This window comes from Enhydra lutris, unplaced genomic scaffold (assembly GCF_002288905.1).
Source record: "Enhydra lutris kenyoni isolate GAN:26980312 unplaced genomic scaffold, ASM228890v2 scaffoldscaffold17, whole genome shotgun sequence".
Lineage (NCBI taxonomy): Eukaryota > Metazoa > Chordata > Mammalia > Carnivora > Mustelidae > Enhydra > Enhydra lutris.
Genome location: NW_019154101.1, coordinates 39,903,289 through 39,921,348, shown reverse-complemented (window position 1 = coordinate 39,921,348; position 18,060 = coordinate 39,903,289). Strand labels below are relative to the sequence as shown.

Sequence of the window (18,060 nt, the reverse complement as noted above, 5' to 3'; positions counted from 1 at the left end):
GATTTTATTTATTTATTTGACAGACAGAGATCACAAGTAGGCAGAGAAGCAGGCAGAGAGAGAGAGAGAGGGGGAAGCAGGCTCCTTGCGAGCAGAGAGCCCGATGCGGGACTCGATCCCAGGACCCTGAGATCATGACCTGAGCCGAAGGCAGCAGCTTAACCCACTGAGCCACCCAGGCGCCCCCCTGCCCATATCTTAAAGATACTCCCTGTATAACATTCTCCCAAGTTTTAATTTTTCTGTGGCCATTTTACATTAAAATCTTTACCTGACTTGCAATTTATTTTAGTTATGAAGTAGAAACCACTTTTCCCATTTAGATAAGGGTCATCACAGCATTTTTTTATTTACTGCATTTTTTTTGTTTGCAATACCACCTCTGTCATATGAAAAGTGTGTGTGTCTCTTCATATATGTTTGAGGAGTTTGCTCACTGTGTTCTGATCCAAGATCTATAAAGAACTCCTCAAACTCAACACACACAAAACAGATAATCACATCAAAAAATGGGCAGAAGACATGAACAGGCACTTCTCCAAAGAAGACATACAAATGGCTAACAAACACATGAAAAAATGTTCATCATCATTAGCCATCAGGGAGATTCAAATCAAACCACATCGATATACCACCTTACACCAGTTAGAATGGCCAAAATTAACAACACAGTAAGCAAGTGTTGGAGAGGATACGGAGAATGGGGAACCCTCTTACACTATTGGTGGGAATGCAAGTTGGTGCAGCCACTTTGGAAAACAGAGTGAAGACTCCTTAAAAAATTAAGTAGAGCTATCCTATGACCCTGCAATTGCACTACTGGCTATTTACCCCAAAGATACAGATGTAGTGAAAAGAAGGGCCATCTGTACCCCAATGTTCATAGCAGCAATGACCAAAGTTGCCAAACTGTGGAAAGAACCAAGACGCCCTTCAACGGATGAATGGATAAAGAAGATATGGTCCATATATACAATGAAGTATTATGCCTCCATCAGAAAAGATGAATACCCAACTTTTTTATCAACATGGATGGGACTGGAAGAGATTATGCTGAGCGAAATAAGTCAAGCAGAGAAAGTCAATTATCATATGGTTTCACTTACTTGTGGAGCATAAGGAATAACATGGAGGACACTGGGGGATGGGGAGGAAAATGAGTTGGGGGAAATTGGAGGGGGAGACAAACCATGAGAAACTGTGGAGTCTGAGAAACAAAGAGTTTTGGAAGGGCAGGGAGTGTGGGCTTGGGAGTGCCTGGTGGTGGGTATTAAGGAGGGCACGTATTGCATGGAGCACTGGGTGTGGTGCATAAACAATGAATTTTGGAACACTGAAAAAAAAATAATAAAAGTTCTATTCTAACCTCACAAAGGAACGTAGATGTCCTGGGACACCTGGGTGGCTTAGTTAAGTGTCTGCCTTTGGCTCAGGTCATGATTCAGGGGTCCAGGAATGGAGCCCAGTACCAGGCTCCCTGCTCAGCAGCGAGTCTGCTTCTCCCTCTCCCTCTGCCCCTTGCCCCTACCATAACCCACTTGTGTTCTCTCTTTCTGTTGAATGCATGCACACATGCCCAAATAAATAAAATCTTTAAAAAAATAATAATAAATTTCCCTAGCTGTTTAAAAAAAAAAAAGTACAAGTCTTAAAAATATATTAAGAATCATACTTAACAATAAAAGAACTGTCAATGTTATCCCAAAATTTTCACAAGCACACAAGAATCTTTAATATTAGGACAGCTATTAATGCCACAGATCAACAGGGAAAAAGAGAGGTAAGAAATCACAGAATAATTTTAAAAAGATGCTAAAAAGGTATTCAATTAAAATTTAACTTCCATAATTGACAACCAACTCTGAGAGGAAAAAAAAAATTCTATCTCAAACCAACATCCTATATTATGCTTAACAGTAAAATCCTAGAAGCAATATTATTAAAATTATTACTAAGAAAAAGATACTTGCTATGGAAAATATCATTAACACTTCTATAAGTTTTTGCTAATACAGTAAAGCAAGAAAAGGAAAATAAAAACTTCATCTTCAAAATCACTGCCAAATTATTATATATAGAATTCTGCTGTAGCTCCTAGGCATGCTGGTTCAGTAAAAAGAAATCTATTTCTCAAAGTCCTTTTTTCTCCCATCTCACTCTTTTTACAAAAAATAAAAAAAATAAAAACTTTAAAAGCCTTGCTATGGGCCAAGGACCAAGTAGCACTCCAAAGATAAACAACCTAGCTAGTTTGGGATCTATTAGTGGGAGCAATAAAGATTATATATAGAATTAGTCTGGAGCAAATATTCTCATTTTTTTCTGTTTGAAGAATCTCCTTCTTAGCCTATCTCCCAGGTAACCCACACAGTCTGTGGAGCATCATGCCTTCTAGAGAAGAAGAGATTCCCCTCTTTCTGCAAAGGCAATGGGGTAACAATCAATCTATAATTTTTTTGAGCATTTACTAGATATTAGGCATTGCGAAATTGGAAATAAAAAAATATATATAAAATTTATATATTTATATATAGAGAGAATATTTTATATATATGTATACACACACACATATATATATGTATATATCTATATATACGGTTTATGTTCTAATCTCTAAAACAATCACAGAACCAAGACAATTACAGTAAGAACAGTATGTGCTATTTTAGGGAAAGAGCATGATACTATGGTGTAATACAAAAGAGGCACAGAACCCAGACTAGGGAACTTAAATAAAAAACTAAATGAAATGACAAACACAAGTTAACCATGAACAAGAATCCTAAGTGTGTTCGAAGCAGGGAGAGCAGCTCATACAAACAGGCAGGAGAGAGAATCATTCTTTAAAAAAAAAAAAAAAAGGTAAAGTCAAGGTGACTATAATGCATAAAAAGATGGAGAAGCATAGTGAAATGAATTATGGTAATAAGTAGAGTCATAGACCTTATAAGACCATTAAGGGAATGCTAAGTATTTAAGAGTATCAACTTCATTTTGAAGGCAGTGAAATACAGTGGACAGTTGTTTACCTACCTAACATCCATTCCACAGTCCACTACTTCCTAACATTATTCAGATGTTCATTAGAGCCCATACCTTCCTCAAGGTACCCATACACTTTAGGAGACACTTAAACCAAAGTGAGTTCCAGAGGCAGCCAAATCAGCCAGGGTAAATCCATGCATTTGCTGCCATTTTAAGTCAGGTAATCCAAACCTAAAACCAATTAAGATATATTCCATGTGTGAAGGTCAAATGATTTGGGATCTCAATTACATCTGCAAAACCCCTTCACAGCAGCACCTTGATTAGAACTGATTGAATAATTAGAAGGTGTGTGTATACCAGGGGGCAACACCTTGGGGACTATCTTAGGATCCTGCCTCTAACAGTCTGCCCATAAGCCTCTGAAGAGTCACATCCCTCCCAAATGCAAAATACGTTCACCTGACCCCAACATCTCTAAAGTCTCAACCAATTACAATACCAAGTGCAAGATCTCATTAAAATATCATCAACTCAAACATCCCAAATCTCATCTAAATTTGTTGTAGATGAGTTTTGACTGTAACCCATTAAGCATAGTTCTTGGGCATAATTGCACTCCATCTGTGGATCTAGGAAACTAAAGAGACAAACAGTTTGCCTCCAAGACTCCCAGCATTCAATGGTGGGACAAACAGAGGGTAACAATTATAGAAACTCCTGTTCAAAATGGGGAAAAGTGGAAGGTAAAAAGGAGTCACTGGTCCTTAACAGTTTTGAAATCAAGTTGGGCAAATGTTGAATTTTTCTTAATTAGGTTTCAAAGTCTGGGAATAATCCTCTGTAGCTCTCAGCTCCACCCTCTGCCTTTTTCATCCAAGACAGCACTTGCCTGGAGCTGGCACTTTTATCACCTGCTACTGGCAGCAGCCTCCTTTCTTTTCGTACTGTCTTTCAGGCCACGCTGGCAATATTCTGCTACATAATTTTCTCAAACTGTGCATCTTAAAGCATTCTAAAGGTTCTTTGGTTTGATTGCAAAGATCTGTGAAGGGATGCCTGGGTGGCTCAGTGGGTTAAGCCTCTGTCTTCGTCTTGGGTCATGATCTCAGGGTCCTAGGATCGAGCCCCGCATTGGGCTCTCTGCTCGGTGGGGAGCCTGCTTCCCCCTCTCTCTCTCTGCCTGCTTGTGATCTCTCTAACAAATAAATAAATAAAATCTTAAAAAAAAAGAAGATCTTTGAAGCATACCCACAATCTCTTAAGAGTCCTTTGTGTAGCTGAATACTTTGACTCTTGTCTTTAGGAGATTTTTAGTAAAAAGTTGTTCAACCATACCTTCAAGGTTTTCTCTAAGCCACACTGAGAAACAATCTTTTTACCAGCTGGACCAGTGTAGGCATTTCCTAGATCATCAAGTCCTGGTTCCTTTAATAATTCTTCCCTCAATTTCTTTCTTTCCTCTTGCATTTTTTTTTTCTCTTGCATTTTATTATAAAGCAGCAAGAAGAAAAATCAGGTGGCTCCTTCATCTCTTTCCTTGGTAATCTCCTCAACTAAATATCTAAGGTAATCACATACACATTATGCAAGAGATAATTTTGTTATGCTTCCCACCATTATATAACAAGGACCCACTTCTTCATTTCCAAAAACATGTTCCTCCCTTCTAAGTTCTCAATGGCAGCAGTCTCCAAATCTAGAGCTCCACAGCTTACCCAAAGAAATTTAGACATTTCTATCACATTCCTCAAATTTTTCAACATCTATTCACTGACCAGTTCCAAAGCAACTTCCACATTTTCAGATATTTGATATGGCAGCATCTCACTTCTAAGTACCAAAATCTGTATTAGGTTTTTTTTTTTTTTTTTGGATGTTTTAACAAATTACTACCCAAAAAACTAAAACCAAAACCAAAAACATTTATACTTTGTTTCTATAGGTCAGAAGTCCAGGCACTGTATGACTCAGAGCCTCTATTCAGTCTCACAAGGCTGAAATACAAACATTAGCCAGGATGCATTCCTGTGTCCCTTTCTAGAGGTTCTGGGAAGAATCAGCTCTGAAGCTTTTCCATGTCGCTAGTAGAAATCAGTTTCATGTGGTTGTAGGACCCAATATCCCTTATACTGAATATCCCTCTCAGGCTCTGAACCTTTTGCCAGGAAGAGTCTAGTGTCACTTGCTTCAATTAAGTTTACTGAGAATAATCACCCTATCCTAAGGTCAATTAATTGGGACCTCAATTACATCTACAAAATGCCTTCACCTAGATTAGTGTTTGTGTGATGGTGTGCAGACACAGGGAGCAGAAATCTTGGGACGCATCTTAAAATTCTGCCTACCATACATGTATGTTCAAGGAATGGAACTGTTGGGTCGTGGATTATGTGAATACCACAAAAAATTTTCTGAAGTGACTAACAACATTCCCACTAGCAGACTAGGGGAAGTTCCAACTGTGTCACATCCAAGACAGTATTTTAGCCATTCTGATAGATGTGTAGTGATATCTGGTTGTAGTATCAGTTTGCATTTTCCTCATGACTGATGTATTCCTTTAAAAGAAGTCAGTATATTTAAAAAAAAAAAAAACTGAAGGATTGGATTAGTTATTCTATCATGGGTTTTTAACTTAACCTTCTAAAATGACATTGACCCATATTATGTAATAGTTATTTAATGTCTGGGCCTCTGATGTAAGCTATTCAAGCATTTTATTCATCTTTGTTATCCTAAATACCTAGCATAATCCCTGGCACATAGAAAGCACCTACTGTTTGGTAAACTGAATGTAATTTACCTTCTAAAATGTATTTTTTTTCATTTCCAGATTTAAAGAACTGCTCCCACTCTATATTCCTCCTAGGTCAATCAATAATATTATAGAAGCCAACCTCTTTTTAGCTAAGACACAATTTGTCTGAGCCACTATTACATTATATAGTTAAATGAATAATATATGCCCTAACTCCACCTACCATTAATATACCTAGCTTTCTTGCCCTATACATAAAAAATAAACTCTATTCATTCATTATTCTGTCTTCATTATTTTTCACATGCTTTAGGTCATCGTGCCTATTAGGAGAGATAAATTACTCTTATATTCACCTTTGATTATGTATCCCTCTCCTTCCATATAACCTTTTTTTTTTTTTAAGACTTTATTTATTTATTTGACAGAGAAAGACAGCAGAGAAGGAACACAAGCAGGGTAGTAGGAGAGGGAGAAGCAGGCTTCCTGCTCAGCAGGGAGCCCGATGCGGGCTCCAGACCCCAGAACTCTGGGATCATGACCTGAGCCAAAGGCAGACAGACGCTTAATGACTGAGCCACCCAGGTGCCCCAATATTTTTATACCTGAATACATTATAAGGACCTTGTGAAACCTGATCCGTCTCTTTGGATATCCCTCCAATTTCCTTGTCAGAATTTCTTTGTTATTATAGATAATTTTATTATAGGAAGTTATCCAAACACTTCCTAACCATCTTTCCTTTTACAGTCTCAAGGTCATCAAATTACAATCATCTTCCCTCTGAACACTGGCAGTTTTCTTCTTTCTTTTTAAATTTTGTCTCAGGACCTGCTTCCCTAAAAACTAGCAAGGTGACTCTCCACATCCATAGAATTCCAAAATAACTCTCTTCATGGATTAGAATTAGATGCAGAATAGTATATCCCTCTGTCAGGCTGCCTAACAGCCTGTGTTCCATTCCATTTCTGTGTTCTAGTCCTGAATTTCATCACACAAAATCACCCTCATTTCTAATGCTTGTACACTTTCATTAAGCTGCTTTTAAAGAAAAATATTTTGCCGATATGATGTAATTACCACAAAAACTGTAATACTAGGTCTCTAAGTTGTTCCAATATTATGATTAATTTTTTTTCTTGTTAAATATGTGCAGTGAATTAATTCAAAATCTTTGGAAGACCTGTATAGATTTTTTGGGGGCTGGTATCTAGCCAAATATTCTTTTAAAGCTATGCCCGGTTCATGTGCATACCAAGCAAATTATAAGTCTCATAAGTATGCAAAGCACAATATTTAGGTAATATTTTAATAAGAGTATAATGGTATAAATTAGTTTTTGTTTCTACAATAATTTACTTTTGCTACTAAGAAAATCTGATGTGGGGCGCCTGGGTGGCTCGGATGGTTAAGCCTCAAACTCTAGGTTTTGGCTCAGGTCCTAATTTCAGAGTCATGAGAACAAGCCCCACAGCATCCAGCTCTGCACTCAATGGTTGATGTCGGAGGGGTCTACTTCTCTCCTCCTCCCTCTCCCTCTCCCCCCAACCCATTCCTGCACACTGGCATGTTCTCTCTATATTAAAAAAGAAAAAGAAAAAAAAAAGAAAATCTGATGCTACGGTAGCAGTCACTCCCTGAAGTACCTTACAAGCACCAAATTTTCCACTACAGTCATGGTATCTAAATGAATGATTCCGTTTGTCAAATAGTTTTTTCTTAAGGACTTTGGACATTGATAATTGTTAGGAGGAACTTTCTGCTTATTAGTATATTCCATATGATATTATATTCTCCTAACCATTAGTTTAGAATGCATGCACACTTACTTTATTCTCTAAACCAATACATGCATCTATCATCAAATGAACAGATATAAATGTATTAGAATAAAATAAAAATATCTTAAAAGACATGTATTAATTTCAATATTAAAGACTCAGCTATTCAGTGTCTAACATATTTATAGAGAAAAATTCTATTCTTTGAAATTTCACTTAGAGAAATTTTTCTTGACGCCAGAGACTAAATAACATTTATGTGAAAGTGTATTATGAACAACAAAGAATTACACAATTAGAGATATAATTATTAGACAATAATAGGTTCTAAATAGGAAAGCCCAGATATACAATTTAGTCCTTACTCTTAAAATGCTCCATATATTTTTACTTAAGAACTGTTATGCAAAAACTTAACATGGCTGAGAATACTGGTCATGGTAACAATGGTGATGAAAAAAAGACTAGCAGATAGTTTAGTTGCTTATAAAGCCATCAATTCCTCCCAGTTAAACTTTCTTTAAAGAAAAAAAAAAAAAAAAAACCACAAAGCTAAATGGAACATACTCTGATTAAGAAAATAAAACAAACAAAAAAAACCTGCCATACAGAATTTTACTTGTCAAATTCTCATTTTCCACCAAAGTCAAAGAACCTCTCCTTCATAGCCATGAAGAGCCAATATCATTGCTTCTAATGATTTTCCAATGTCAGTTAGTTGTTTCTATAAAGACTGCCTAAGTAAAATCTCTGGTATAGCTAATGCAGACACCTCAAGTTACAAATTATTACTTTAAGTAAATCCAATACTTTTATTTTTTTTTAAAGATTTTCTTTCTTTTTTCTTTTTTTATTCTTTTCTAAGATTTCTTATTTCTTTTTTTGACAGAGAGAGACACAGAGAGAGAGGTAACACAAGCAGGTGGAGTGGGAGAGGGAGAAGCAGGCTTCCTGCCAAACAGGGAGCCCAATGCAGGGTCGATCCCAGAACTCTGGGATCATGACCTGAGCCGAAGGCTCATGACTGAGCCACACAGGCACCCTAAAGATTTTATTTATTTATTTGACAGAGTGACACAGTGAGAGAGGGAACACAAGCAGGGGGAGTGGGAGAGGAAGAAGGCGGCTTCCTGTGGAGCAAGGAGCCAGATGTGGGGCTCGATCTCAGGAACTGGGATCATGAGCTCAGCTGAAGGCAGACGTTTAATGACTGAGCCACCCAGGCACCCCCCCAATACCTTTAAAAAACAAATACTATACAGGTGATTTCTAAGGAACTGTTCTAAGTGCTTTTTATGTATTATTTATTTTATATATATTAGCTTTATAACATGAATCTTAGGGTTTCATGAGATAATTATTATCCATTTTACAGATAACAAAACTGATATAGTTAGTAGGTGATGGGACTATGCATTAAGATTCAACATAGGCAATTAGGTCCAGAGCCTGAACGCTTAACCACTATGGTAGTACATTACTTTTCAATATAGAGAAAATTGTATCTCAAGCTAAATAATCAATTATAGTAAGAACTAAACTTGACAATTAGTACAACTTGGCTGCTAACCAATGAGGAAATTTATAAGTTTATGTTATCCCCCAAATCAAATTCATTCTATGGAAATTGTGATACAGATTTATTTAGTATGAAGAAATGTCATTTTATTGGGCATCTGGGAAGCTAAGCTTAAACTTTGACCAAGACCCTAAGGGTAAGGTCCAAGTCTGTCTTCTTTACAAATGCATGCTCAGCAGCTAGCATTAAGCTAGAACAAAATAAGTGTTCTATAATCACCTATAGAATAAATGGGGATAAGAGGAAGCTGTTTCAACATAGAGAAAAGAAATGATAAAGATTACATATATCACAAAGGAACATTTTCCACAAATTACAAAACCAAACACACAAAACAGTGAAGTAACGTGCCCAATTTCATATAGTTAAATCAAGATATGAGACTTCCAATTTCCATGTTTTTTTCCTTAAATACCATAAAGGTGAAATTCTACCAAAATATCCATATTATATAGTACTGAACTATACTCTTAAAAATAGTTGGGATAGAAAATTTTCATATTCTGTGTATTTTAGCACAATTTTTAAGTCAAAACTAGAAAAAAAAATCCACATTATGAAAAAATACAACTTAAATCACTACATATAGTTTCTATTTATATATTTCTACACTACTAAGAAAATTTACTTATAAAAATAAGACAATATTATGATAAAACTTAAGTTTAATTATTTAACAATTGTTCCAAATGTAATGAAATAGCTACTTATAAATTTTTGTATTTTTCCTACCTTTCCTAGTTTCAGAAGTAAAAATCCAAATAGCATAAAAATGAAATGGAGTAACAGCTACCCCCTGACCTGACAATTGCACTACTGGGTATTTACCCCAAAGAAAAAGAAGGGCCATATGCACCCCAATGTTCATAGCAGCAATGTCCACAATGGCCAAACTGTGAAAAGAGCTGAGATGCCCTTCAACAGATGAATGGTTATAGAACATGTGATCCACTGGGCGCCTGGGTGGCTCAGTGGGTTAAGCCTCTGCTTTCGGCTCAGGTCATGATCTCAGAGTCCTGGTATTGAAACCCACATTGGGCTCTCTGCTCGGCAGGGAGCCTGCTTCCCCTTCTCTCTCTCTGCCTGCCTCTCTGCCTACTTGTGACCTCTCTCTGTCAAATAAAAAAATAAAATCTTTAAAAAAAAAAAAGAAGAAGAAGAAGAAGATGTGGTCCATATACACAATAGAATATTATTCAGCCATCAGAAAGGATGAATACCCAACTTTTGTATCAACATGGGTGGGACTGGAGGAGATTATTATGCTGAGTGAAGTAAGTCAAGCAGAGAAAGTCAATTATCATAAGTTTCATTTACTTGTGGAACATAAGAAGTAACATGGAAGACATTAGGAAAAGGAAAGGAAAAGTGAATTGGGGGAAATCGGAAGGGGAGACAAACTACAAAAGACTGTGGACTCCCAGAAACAAACTGAGGGTTTTAGAGGTGAGGAGGAAGGGGGATGGGTGAGCCTGGTGGTGGGTATTAAGGAGGGCACATATTGCATGGAGCACTAGGTATTGTACATAAACAATGCATCTTGGAATACTCCATCAAAAACTAATGATGTATTTTATGGTGACAACATAACACAATAAAAAAAAAAATGTCTGAACTGCTATGTTCTCAGCAGACTTTTTAGCTTGCCTATTTTTGAAGGCCACTGTGGACAAAAACCCAGACTTACAAACTGATCTATTTCTATAACCTGAACAGATTAACATGTATCACAGGAGGAATGGTCTGATCCTTGGATATGCTTTGGGCAGTCTGATGTCTGACTTTCACAGAAGATAGGGCCTAAAGACACTGACCCCACTGCATTTAGATGCCACACAGACCCAGATTTCTTAACTTTGGCACATATACATATATACTCACATCTGTTCATGCTTCGAGTACATATATACACACATGCATGTAAATGTTCATATATATATTAAAAAATAGATTCCATAAGCAATGGGGCAGGGGCTATATTTCTTGCTCATATTTCATGCCAAAGTAAGTCCCATATGAATTACAGATAAAGCATAAAAAATGCAAATTTAAGAGCACTGTAAGAAAATACGGGAGAATGTTTAATAAAACTAGGGTGAAAAAGGTCTTTCTAATATACAATGGACTATTACTCAGACATAAAAAAGAATAAAATCTTGCCAGTTGCAACAACATAGATGGATCTAGAAAGTACAATGCTAAGAGAAATAAGTCAGAGAAAGATAAATGCCATATAATTTCACTTATATGTCGAATTTAAAAAACAAAACAAATGAAAAGTGAAAAAAAGACCAAAAAAACACTCAACTATAGAGAACAAACTCCTGGTTATCAGAGGGGAGTAGATGGAAGAATGGGTAAAAAAACAGGTGAAGACGATTAAAAGTACACTTATCATGACGAGCACTTATTAATACACAGAATTGCTGAACCACTATATTGTACACCTAAAACTAATGCAACACTCTATGTTAATTATACTGGAATTAAAAAAGAAAAAAAGGTCTTTCAATCAAAACACAAAACTCACAAGTCATATAAGAGATTTCTGTGACCAACTTTTGTACTTCTACAAATTTATCTCAGAGATATACTTGTATAAATGAACAATATGTACCATACATAAATACATATATGTACCATACTATCTATCACAACAGAACAAAATTAACAGCAGACCAAAAATCATATAAATGTCCACTGACGAAGACTAAATTATGGTACTTCCATGTAATAGAATATCATGTGTTTATGAAAATAACTATGGAAAACTGGCTTGTGCAAATATGAAACAATCTATCAAATATATTGTTGCATGAACACAAATTATAGGAAAAATATGTAATGGCTCCCCTTTTATGCAAAAAAAGGAGCGCTCCCTAGAAATATTTCTGACTATATGCACAAAGTATTATGTGGTTGTCTCTGGAGAGGAAAATGGGTCTGGAAAGGAATCTTGCTTTTTATTATATATCCTTTGAAGTTCTTGAATTATTTTTCAGATTGTACATAAAGTCTTTCACAAAAAAATAAATAAGAATAAAATTCAAAAAAAGTATTTCAAAATGGAATAGCAAATACCTTGTACATAGGATAACAGAGAATTCTTACCTTTCTCTGCAAAATTTAAGTGAATGTAGTATGGCAGGTCTCTTTTGACGTAAATTCCATAAATGTAAGGTGTCATCAGCCAAGGCACTCACAAGAGCTCCCTTAAAAATAAAGTATAACATAGTTTATATAGAATACATGTTACAAACATTAAAGCTACTAAAGAGCTGCCAAAAAAAAAAAAAAACTTCCTAAATTTCAAAACTTTCAGCCAATAGATTTAGTTTTGAGAAACATGTCTCACTCAAATTCTAAACAGCAGATGTAATACAGTGTGTTATACGTATAGATAAAAAATGTTGAGGGAAATTGGAGGGGGAGATGAACCATGAGAGACTATGGACTCTGAAAATCAATCTGAGGGTTTCAAAGGGGCAGGGGGCAGGAAGTTCGGCCAGCCTGGTGGTGGGTATTGTGGAGGGCACGTATTGCATGGAGCACTGGGTGTGGTGCATAAACAATGAATTCTAGTGCACTGAAAAGTAATTTAAAAAATAAAAAAATTTAAAATGTTTTCACTTCTTCAATTTAAAGTATAATTTAGTATCTTAAAGCTACAAATATACTAGGATCCAGCTGGATATTATGATTGATAGCTATGAAAAATTAGAGGTCAGACTATAAGTTACTTGGTCAGTATTGTACATCTTCTTGACCAAAAAAAAAAAAAAAAATGAAGTAACTTTCCCATTTTATTTGGCTTAAGAAAAATTCTTCATAATGTACTACACCTAAGTCATAATTTTTCTACTAGAATGATACAGAAAATAAAGGTAGTGTTCAGCACACTACAACTTCAATTCCAAAGGATTGAACAATCAACTAATTTAGAAAATTAAAACATCTGATACTATTAAATACTATTCAGTATGGAGAAGAATCTCTGGCCCTATATGAGAATCACACAGGAGGCTCAATCTTACCCCTGACCTCACAAACCAGAATTTTCAGAGCAAGGACCTACATAGGTATATTTATAAAAATCTTCAGAGGTGACCAGGATTAAGAATCTCTAGATTAAAGTTGATTTATTAAGACATGTACGTGTGTTTCCTCAAATAAGTCAGATTCTTTTCATTTATACTGAGAAAATAAAATTTAAAAATGCAACATGAAAAATTTATGTTAATTTCAAAAAAGGATTTGCTGTTCTACTCATTTGGGTTATTATGAGAAATTTTAAAATCTCCTTCCTTTAAACTAAGTTTCTCATTTATCAAAGAGGATTAAAATAGTTCTGAAAATTTACATTAAATGATCTCTCCAAGTCCTTTCCACTCTCAAAATTCTTTGAGGGTTACTCTATGGCGTTATTCCTACTGCTACAACAAGACTATCCAGAGAGCAGAAATAAAGTCCATATGCTTTCACCAGGAAACATCCTCTTATCGATATCATTTTGAAGTAAAGAAACTTAAAGATTCAAACTATCAAAGATTTGTAATCTTCACTCTTATTTCCACCACAGACAACTTTCTCAAGTTATGAACGCCATCTTGAAATCTCAAGGAAGAAGAGATTAGAGCCAAAATGGCATTAACAGCTGACCACCTCCTATGGTGGCTCCTTTACCTACAAGTGGTCCACTAAATGTAAAAGCAAATACCTACTCACAATTGTCAGATTTCTGTAGCATCCCCAATATTTGTATTTTGCTAAGCATTTTTTAAAAACAGCAACATCATTTTTAAGTACTCAAAATGTAACATTCAAACATGTAAAATAAAAACAGTCATATCCAAGAACTGTTGAATCTTATTGAAAAGAAACCTCCATGAATGACAACATAAATTACTTAAGATTTCTAAAACTTGTATAGGTAATCAATTTGCAATGTTATTTACACTGGTTCATGTACTGCTTTAAGAAATAATCTTAACACAAGTATAGAGATGGAGAATAGGTTAGTAGTTGCCAGGGATTAGGGACTGAGAGAGGAGGGGGCCCAGTTACAAAGGGGGAGCCTTAAGGAACTTCTTTATGATGAAGAAATTGATCTGTGCCTTGTTCATAGCGGTCATTACACAAAACTGTATGTATCATAAAAATGCACAAAACCACACACCCACACGGACATAGGAGTTCATGGTGATGAGATCTAAATAAAGTCTGTAGTCTAACTAATGGTAGTATATTGATGTTGTTTTCCCGGCTGATACTATACTATTATTATATATAATGTTACTACTGGGGAACCTAGGGGAAGTAAGTACACGCAGAACCTCTCTATTTTGAACCTAATTGCCAGTAAAATTGTTTCATAACAAAACTTTTTTTTTTAAATAGGAAAAATAATCTTGAGTCCTCATAAATGGGCTCAACATCTTTCTATATTATAATTTCTTTTGAATTTTAACCTTTTACAATGCCTATTATACAGTTCTACACAGAATTCTGTAGTTTAAAAAAAAAACAAACACTTCAGGGGCACCTGGGTGGCTCAGTGAGTTAAGTCTCTGCCTTCGGCTCAGGTCATGATCTCAGCGTCCTGGAATCGAGTCCCTCTCTGCTGAGCAGAGAGCCTGCTTCCCCCTCTCTCTGCCTGCCTCTCTGCCTACTTGTGATCTCTCTTTCTCTGTGTCAAATAAATAAATAAAATTAAAAAAAAAAAACAAAAAAACTTCTGACCCTAAAAAACCTACATAATGTAGTAATAGTAATACACTAATCATAATAATAATCTAATAATACACTAATCTTCTGATAAAAACATTTACAAAAGTTCAGAGGTATTGAGTGTTGACTTTTTTCCTCTCACACACGTTTAAGAATTTGTTCCGTGGAACCTAAGGACCTGAGGGCAAAAAAAAACATGCCAGACTATCACCACAACTAAAGATAGCAGAACCTTTTCTGAGGTAATTTATTTCTTCTAATGACCAGCCTTTCGTGCTCGTCACTGCGTAAACAGCTATTCTCAGAGCTGCTCATATTTTAAATTGTTTAACTTTTTATTTTCCTTTTTTTAAATTCTAATTAGTTAATATAGACTGTTATATTAATTTCAGGCATACAATACATGATTCAGCAATTCCATACAACGCCCTGTACTCATCGCAAGTGTGCTCCTTAATCCCTATCACCTATTTAACCTATTCTCTCACCTCCCCTCTGATAACCATCAGATTGTTCTCTATAGTGATGACTCTGTTTCCTGGTTTGCCTCTCTTTTTTTTCTCCCTTTGCTTGTTTCTTAAATACTACAAAAGTGAAATCACATGGATTTGTCCTTCTCTGACTGACTTATTTCGCTTAGCATTATACTCCCTTGCTCCAGGCCACTGAAAATGCTCACACTTTTTAAAAACCCGCTCACATTATTTACTCTGCTGATAAAATAGTATTTGTTTCCTGAGCTCCTTCCTAACTTTATACTCTATCAAAACAAAAGACATCATCAGTTACTTCAACCAGTAAGCAACATAACAAGAATTCTGGACAATAACAAGTTTTGTTTTTTTTTAAATGGATTTTTTTCCTGGTTGTATTTCAAACAAGTCATTAGAGAAGTATATTTTGTTACTTATAATAAACTCAATCTCTAAAAAATTTTAATATAGATTTTAGTGTTACATAACTTTCAGTATCCAAGAAATAAAATTTATATGCAGCACCTTGCACCAAGATTTACCTTACACCATTCTATTTGCAACATCTCAAAACATCTTGCATTATTTATGTAACTTCCCATGATGATGCCTTATAATAAATTATTAGCTCTGACCTATAAGAAATTCACTTTTGTTCAAATATTTAAATACGAATGCATGCAAAAAATCTGAAAGACCAAATGTGGCCCTATTTCATATACAAATAGGACAAATTAAAGCAATTCACTAACCTCATTAATCAGGAACTGAAGTTGGATTACTGCAGCTCCACTGTCATGCTGGCAATAACATTCTACTCCTGGACGACCAAAGCTGTCATTAATTTCATTAAGGAGTCTACGGTATGTATGGACTTTTTATAGCAACTGTTAAATTACATAACAGACTAATAAATATTCCAATGACCTGATATTCAATACTGGCTATTTATTGAGATTAAGATTCAGAATTACATTTATTACACATCAATCTGATCAACTAGCTTCTGCTGATAATCAGAAGTCTCAGAGATTACAAGTCTAAAAAAAATAATAACCACTCCTTCTACAAAATAAAAGGACTATCAAAAAAAGCAATATACAGAACATAAAATAGGTTTAATACACTTTGGCCCAAGTTTTCTTCTTTCACTTAAAATAAAAAGAGAAAAGGTAGTTGATCTGCAGAGCACCCAATTCTGCCCAAGGCAGCAAACAAATCTGAAAAGCAGACACATGTCATTTTGGAATAATGTTTTTGGAACCAATCTTTTTACTAGCATTTTTCATTCCTATGGTATTATTTTTCAATAGTGTAAGTTAATATAATGAAGAACTATATAACTATGTTAGTAATTACAGCATGATGATGTTATATTACTAATGAATGTACCAATCTTTTATAATAGACCTGAATTCAAAATATGCAAATTGATATAAATTTGCATATGATAACAGTAAACACACAACATTCTCTGTGTTAGGCAATATATTAAACATGTTATATATATTAATTTATTTAATTCCCATAATCTATGAAGAATATATAATTTCTCCCCATAAACAGATAAGGAGACTGAAGCACAGAGAAATCAAGCAACTTTTAAGTCACACAACTAGAAAGCAACAGAGATAAGATTTGTTTTTTGTGGGTTTTTTTTTTAAGATTTTTAAATAGTTATTTGACAGAGAGAGACACAGCGAGAGAGGGAACACAAGCAGGGGGAGTGGGAGAGGGAGAAGCAGGCTTCCTGCAGAGCAGTGACCCTAAGATCATGACCTGAACCAAAGGCAGAAGCTTAATGACTGAGCCACCCAGGCGCCCCCAGAGATGAGATTTGAATAAGCATTCTGGCTCCAGAGTCTGTACTCTTAATAATAAGGAATGCCAAATAAAGGACAAAACAAACAAAAACCCAAACACTTAAACAACTTATTAAATGCCAGGCATTCTTACATGCTTTTATCTTCATGAACTAGAAATAAGAAAGTAGCTATTTTAACATGGTGCTATACTAATCTACTTTTCACTAGTTAATAAATATTAATAGAAAATAAAAAGCTAAATCTAAAACTAAAATGTGATTGGCTTTAATGAAATTATAGCCTTCTTTATAAAAATTCATATTGGGGTATACAGACTATTTCTATATTCTTTTAATACATGTCCTAAGGTTCTTCTTAAGAAAAAATAATCACATCAAAGGTTAAATTCCTATTTTCTATATACTTTTTCCTTCTGATTTCTAAAAGTTTTTCTAGGTGATTATTTCTTTTCTATGACTTTTTTCATTTTATTACCAGCAACTAATTCTTCTATGATTTCATAAATAGACAAATCGTGCATGTTTAGCCTAGAGTACCCTCTCTGTAAACATCTCAAACTTTTATCATCAGCATCATCAGTATTAGTAGTCTTAGTTTTATACCAATTACCCAAATGCACCTAAAGGAAGCTAGATTTCAAATTGTTACTACTGGCACTTGGTAGTGCCAAATCACATCTGATTGTCCAAAGAAATACCTACATCTATATTCACCCATTTCTTTTGTCAGGATGCCTTTTTAGCTAGGAAAGGGAGTCTAATTCTAATCTCTCCAGCTAAATTATTCTTTCTGGGACCAATTAGCATATTCTATAATTCTCATTTACATGGAGCAAAACTTCTCATCTAACCAGATGAGTAAAACTAATAAAAAATGTGTGCTATTATGAATAATCATAAAAATTCCACTTACCTTATTTTCTTCAGAA

General features: G+C 35.0%; 1 protein-coding gene across 5 annotated transcripts in view; it reads right to left on the bottom strand.

The window, feature by feature from the left end:
• The window catches only part of LOC111147539 (syntaxin binding protein 5), a 177,691-nt gene that overhangs the window by 138,196 nt on the left and 21,435 nt on the right, over positions 1 to 18,060 (bottom strand). For all 5 annotated transcript variants that reach the window (XM_022503622.1, XM_022503623.1, XM_022503625.1 and 2 more), the window contains exons 3-4: positions 16,059 to 16,140; positions 12,218 to 12,318 (exon numbers count right to left, since the gene is read on the bottom strand). In XM_022503622.1, coding sequence (XP_022359330.1) covers positions 12,218 to 12,318; positions 16,059 to 16,140 — 183 coding nt within the window. The remainder of the gene's footprint in view (positions 1 to 12,217; positions 12,319 to 16,058; positions 16,141 to 18,060) is intronic.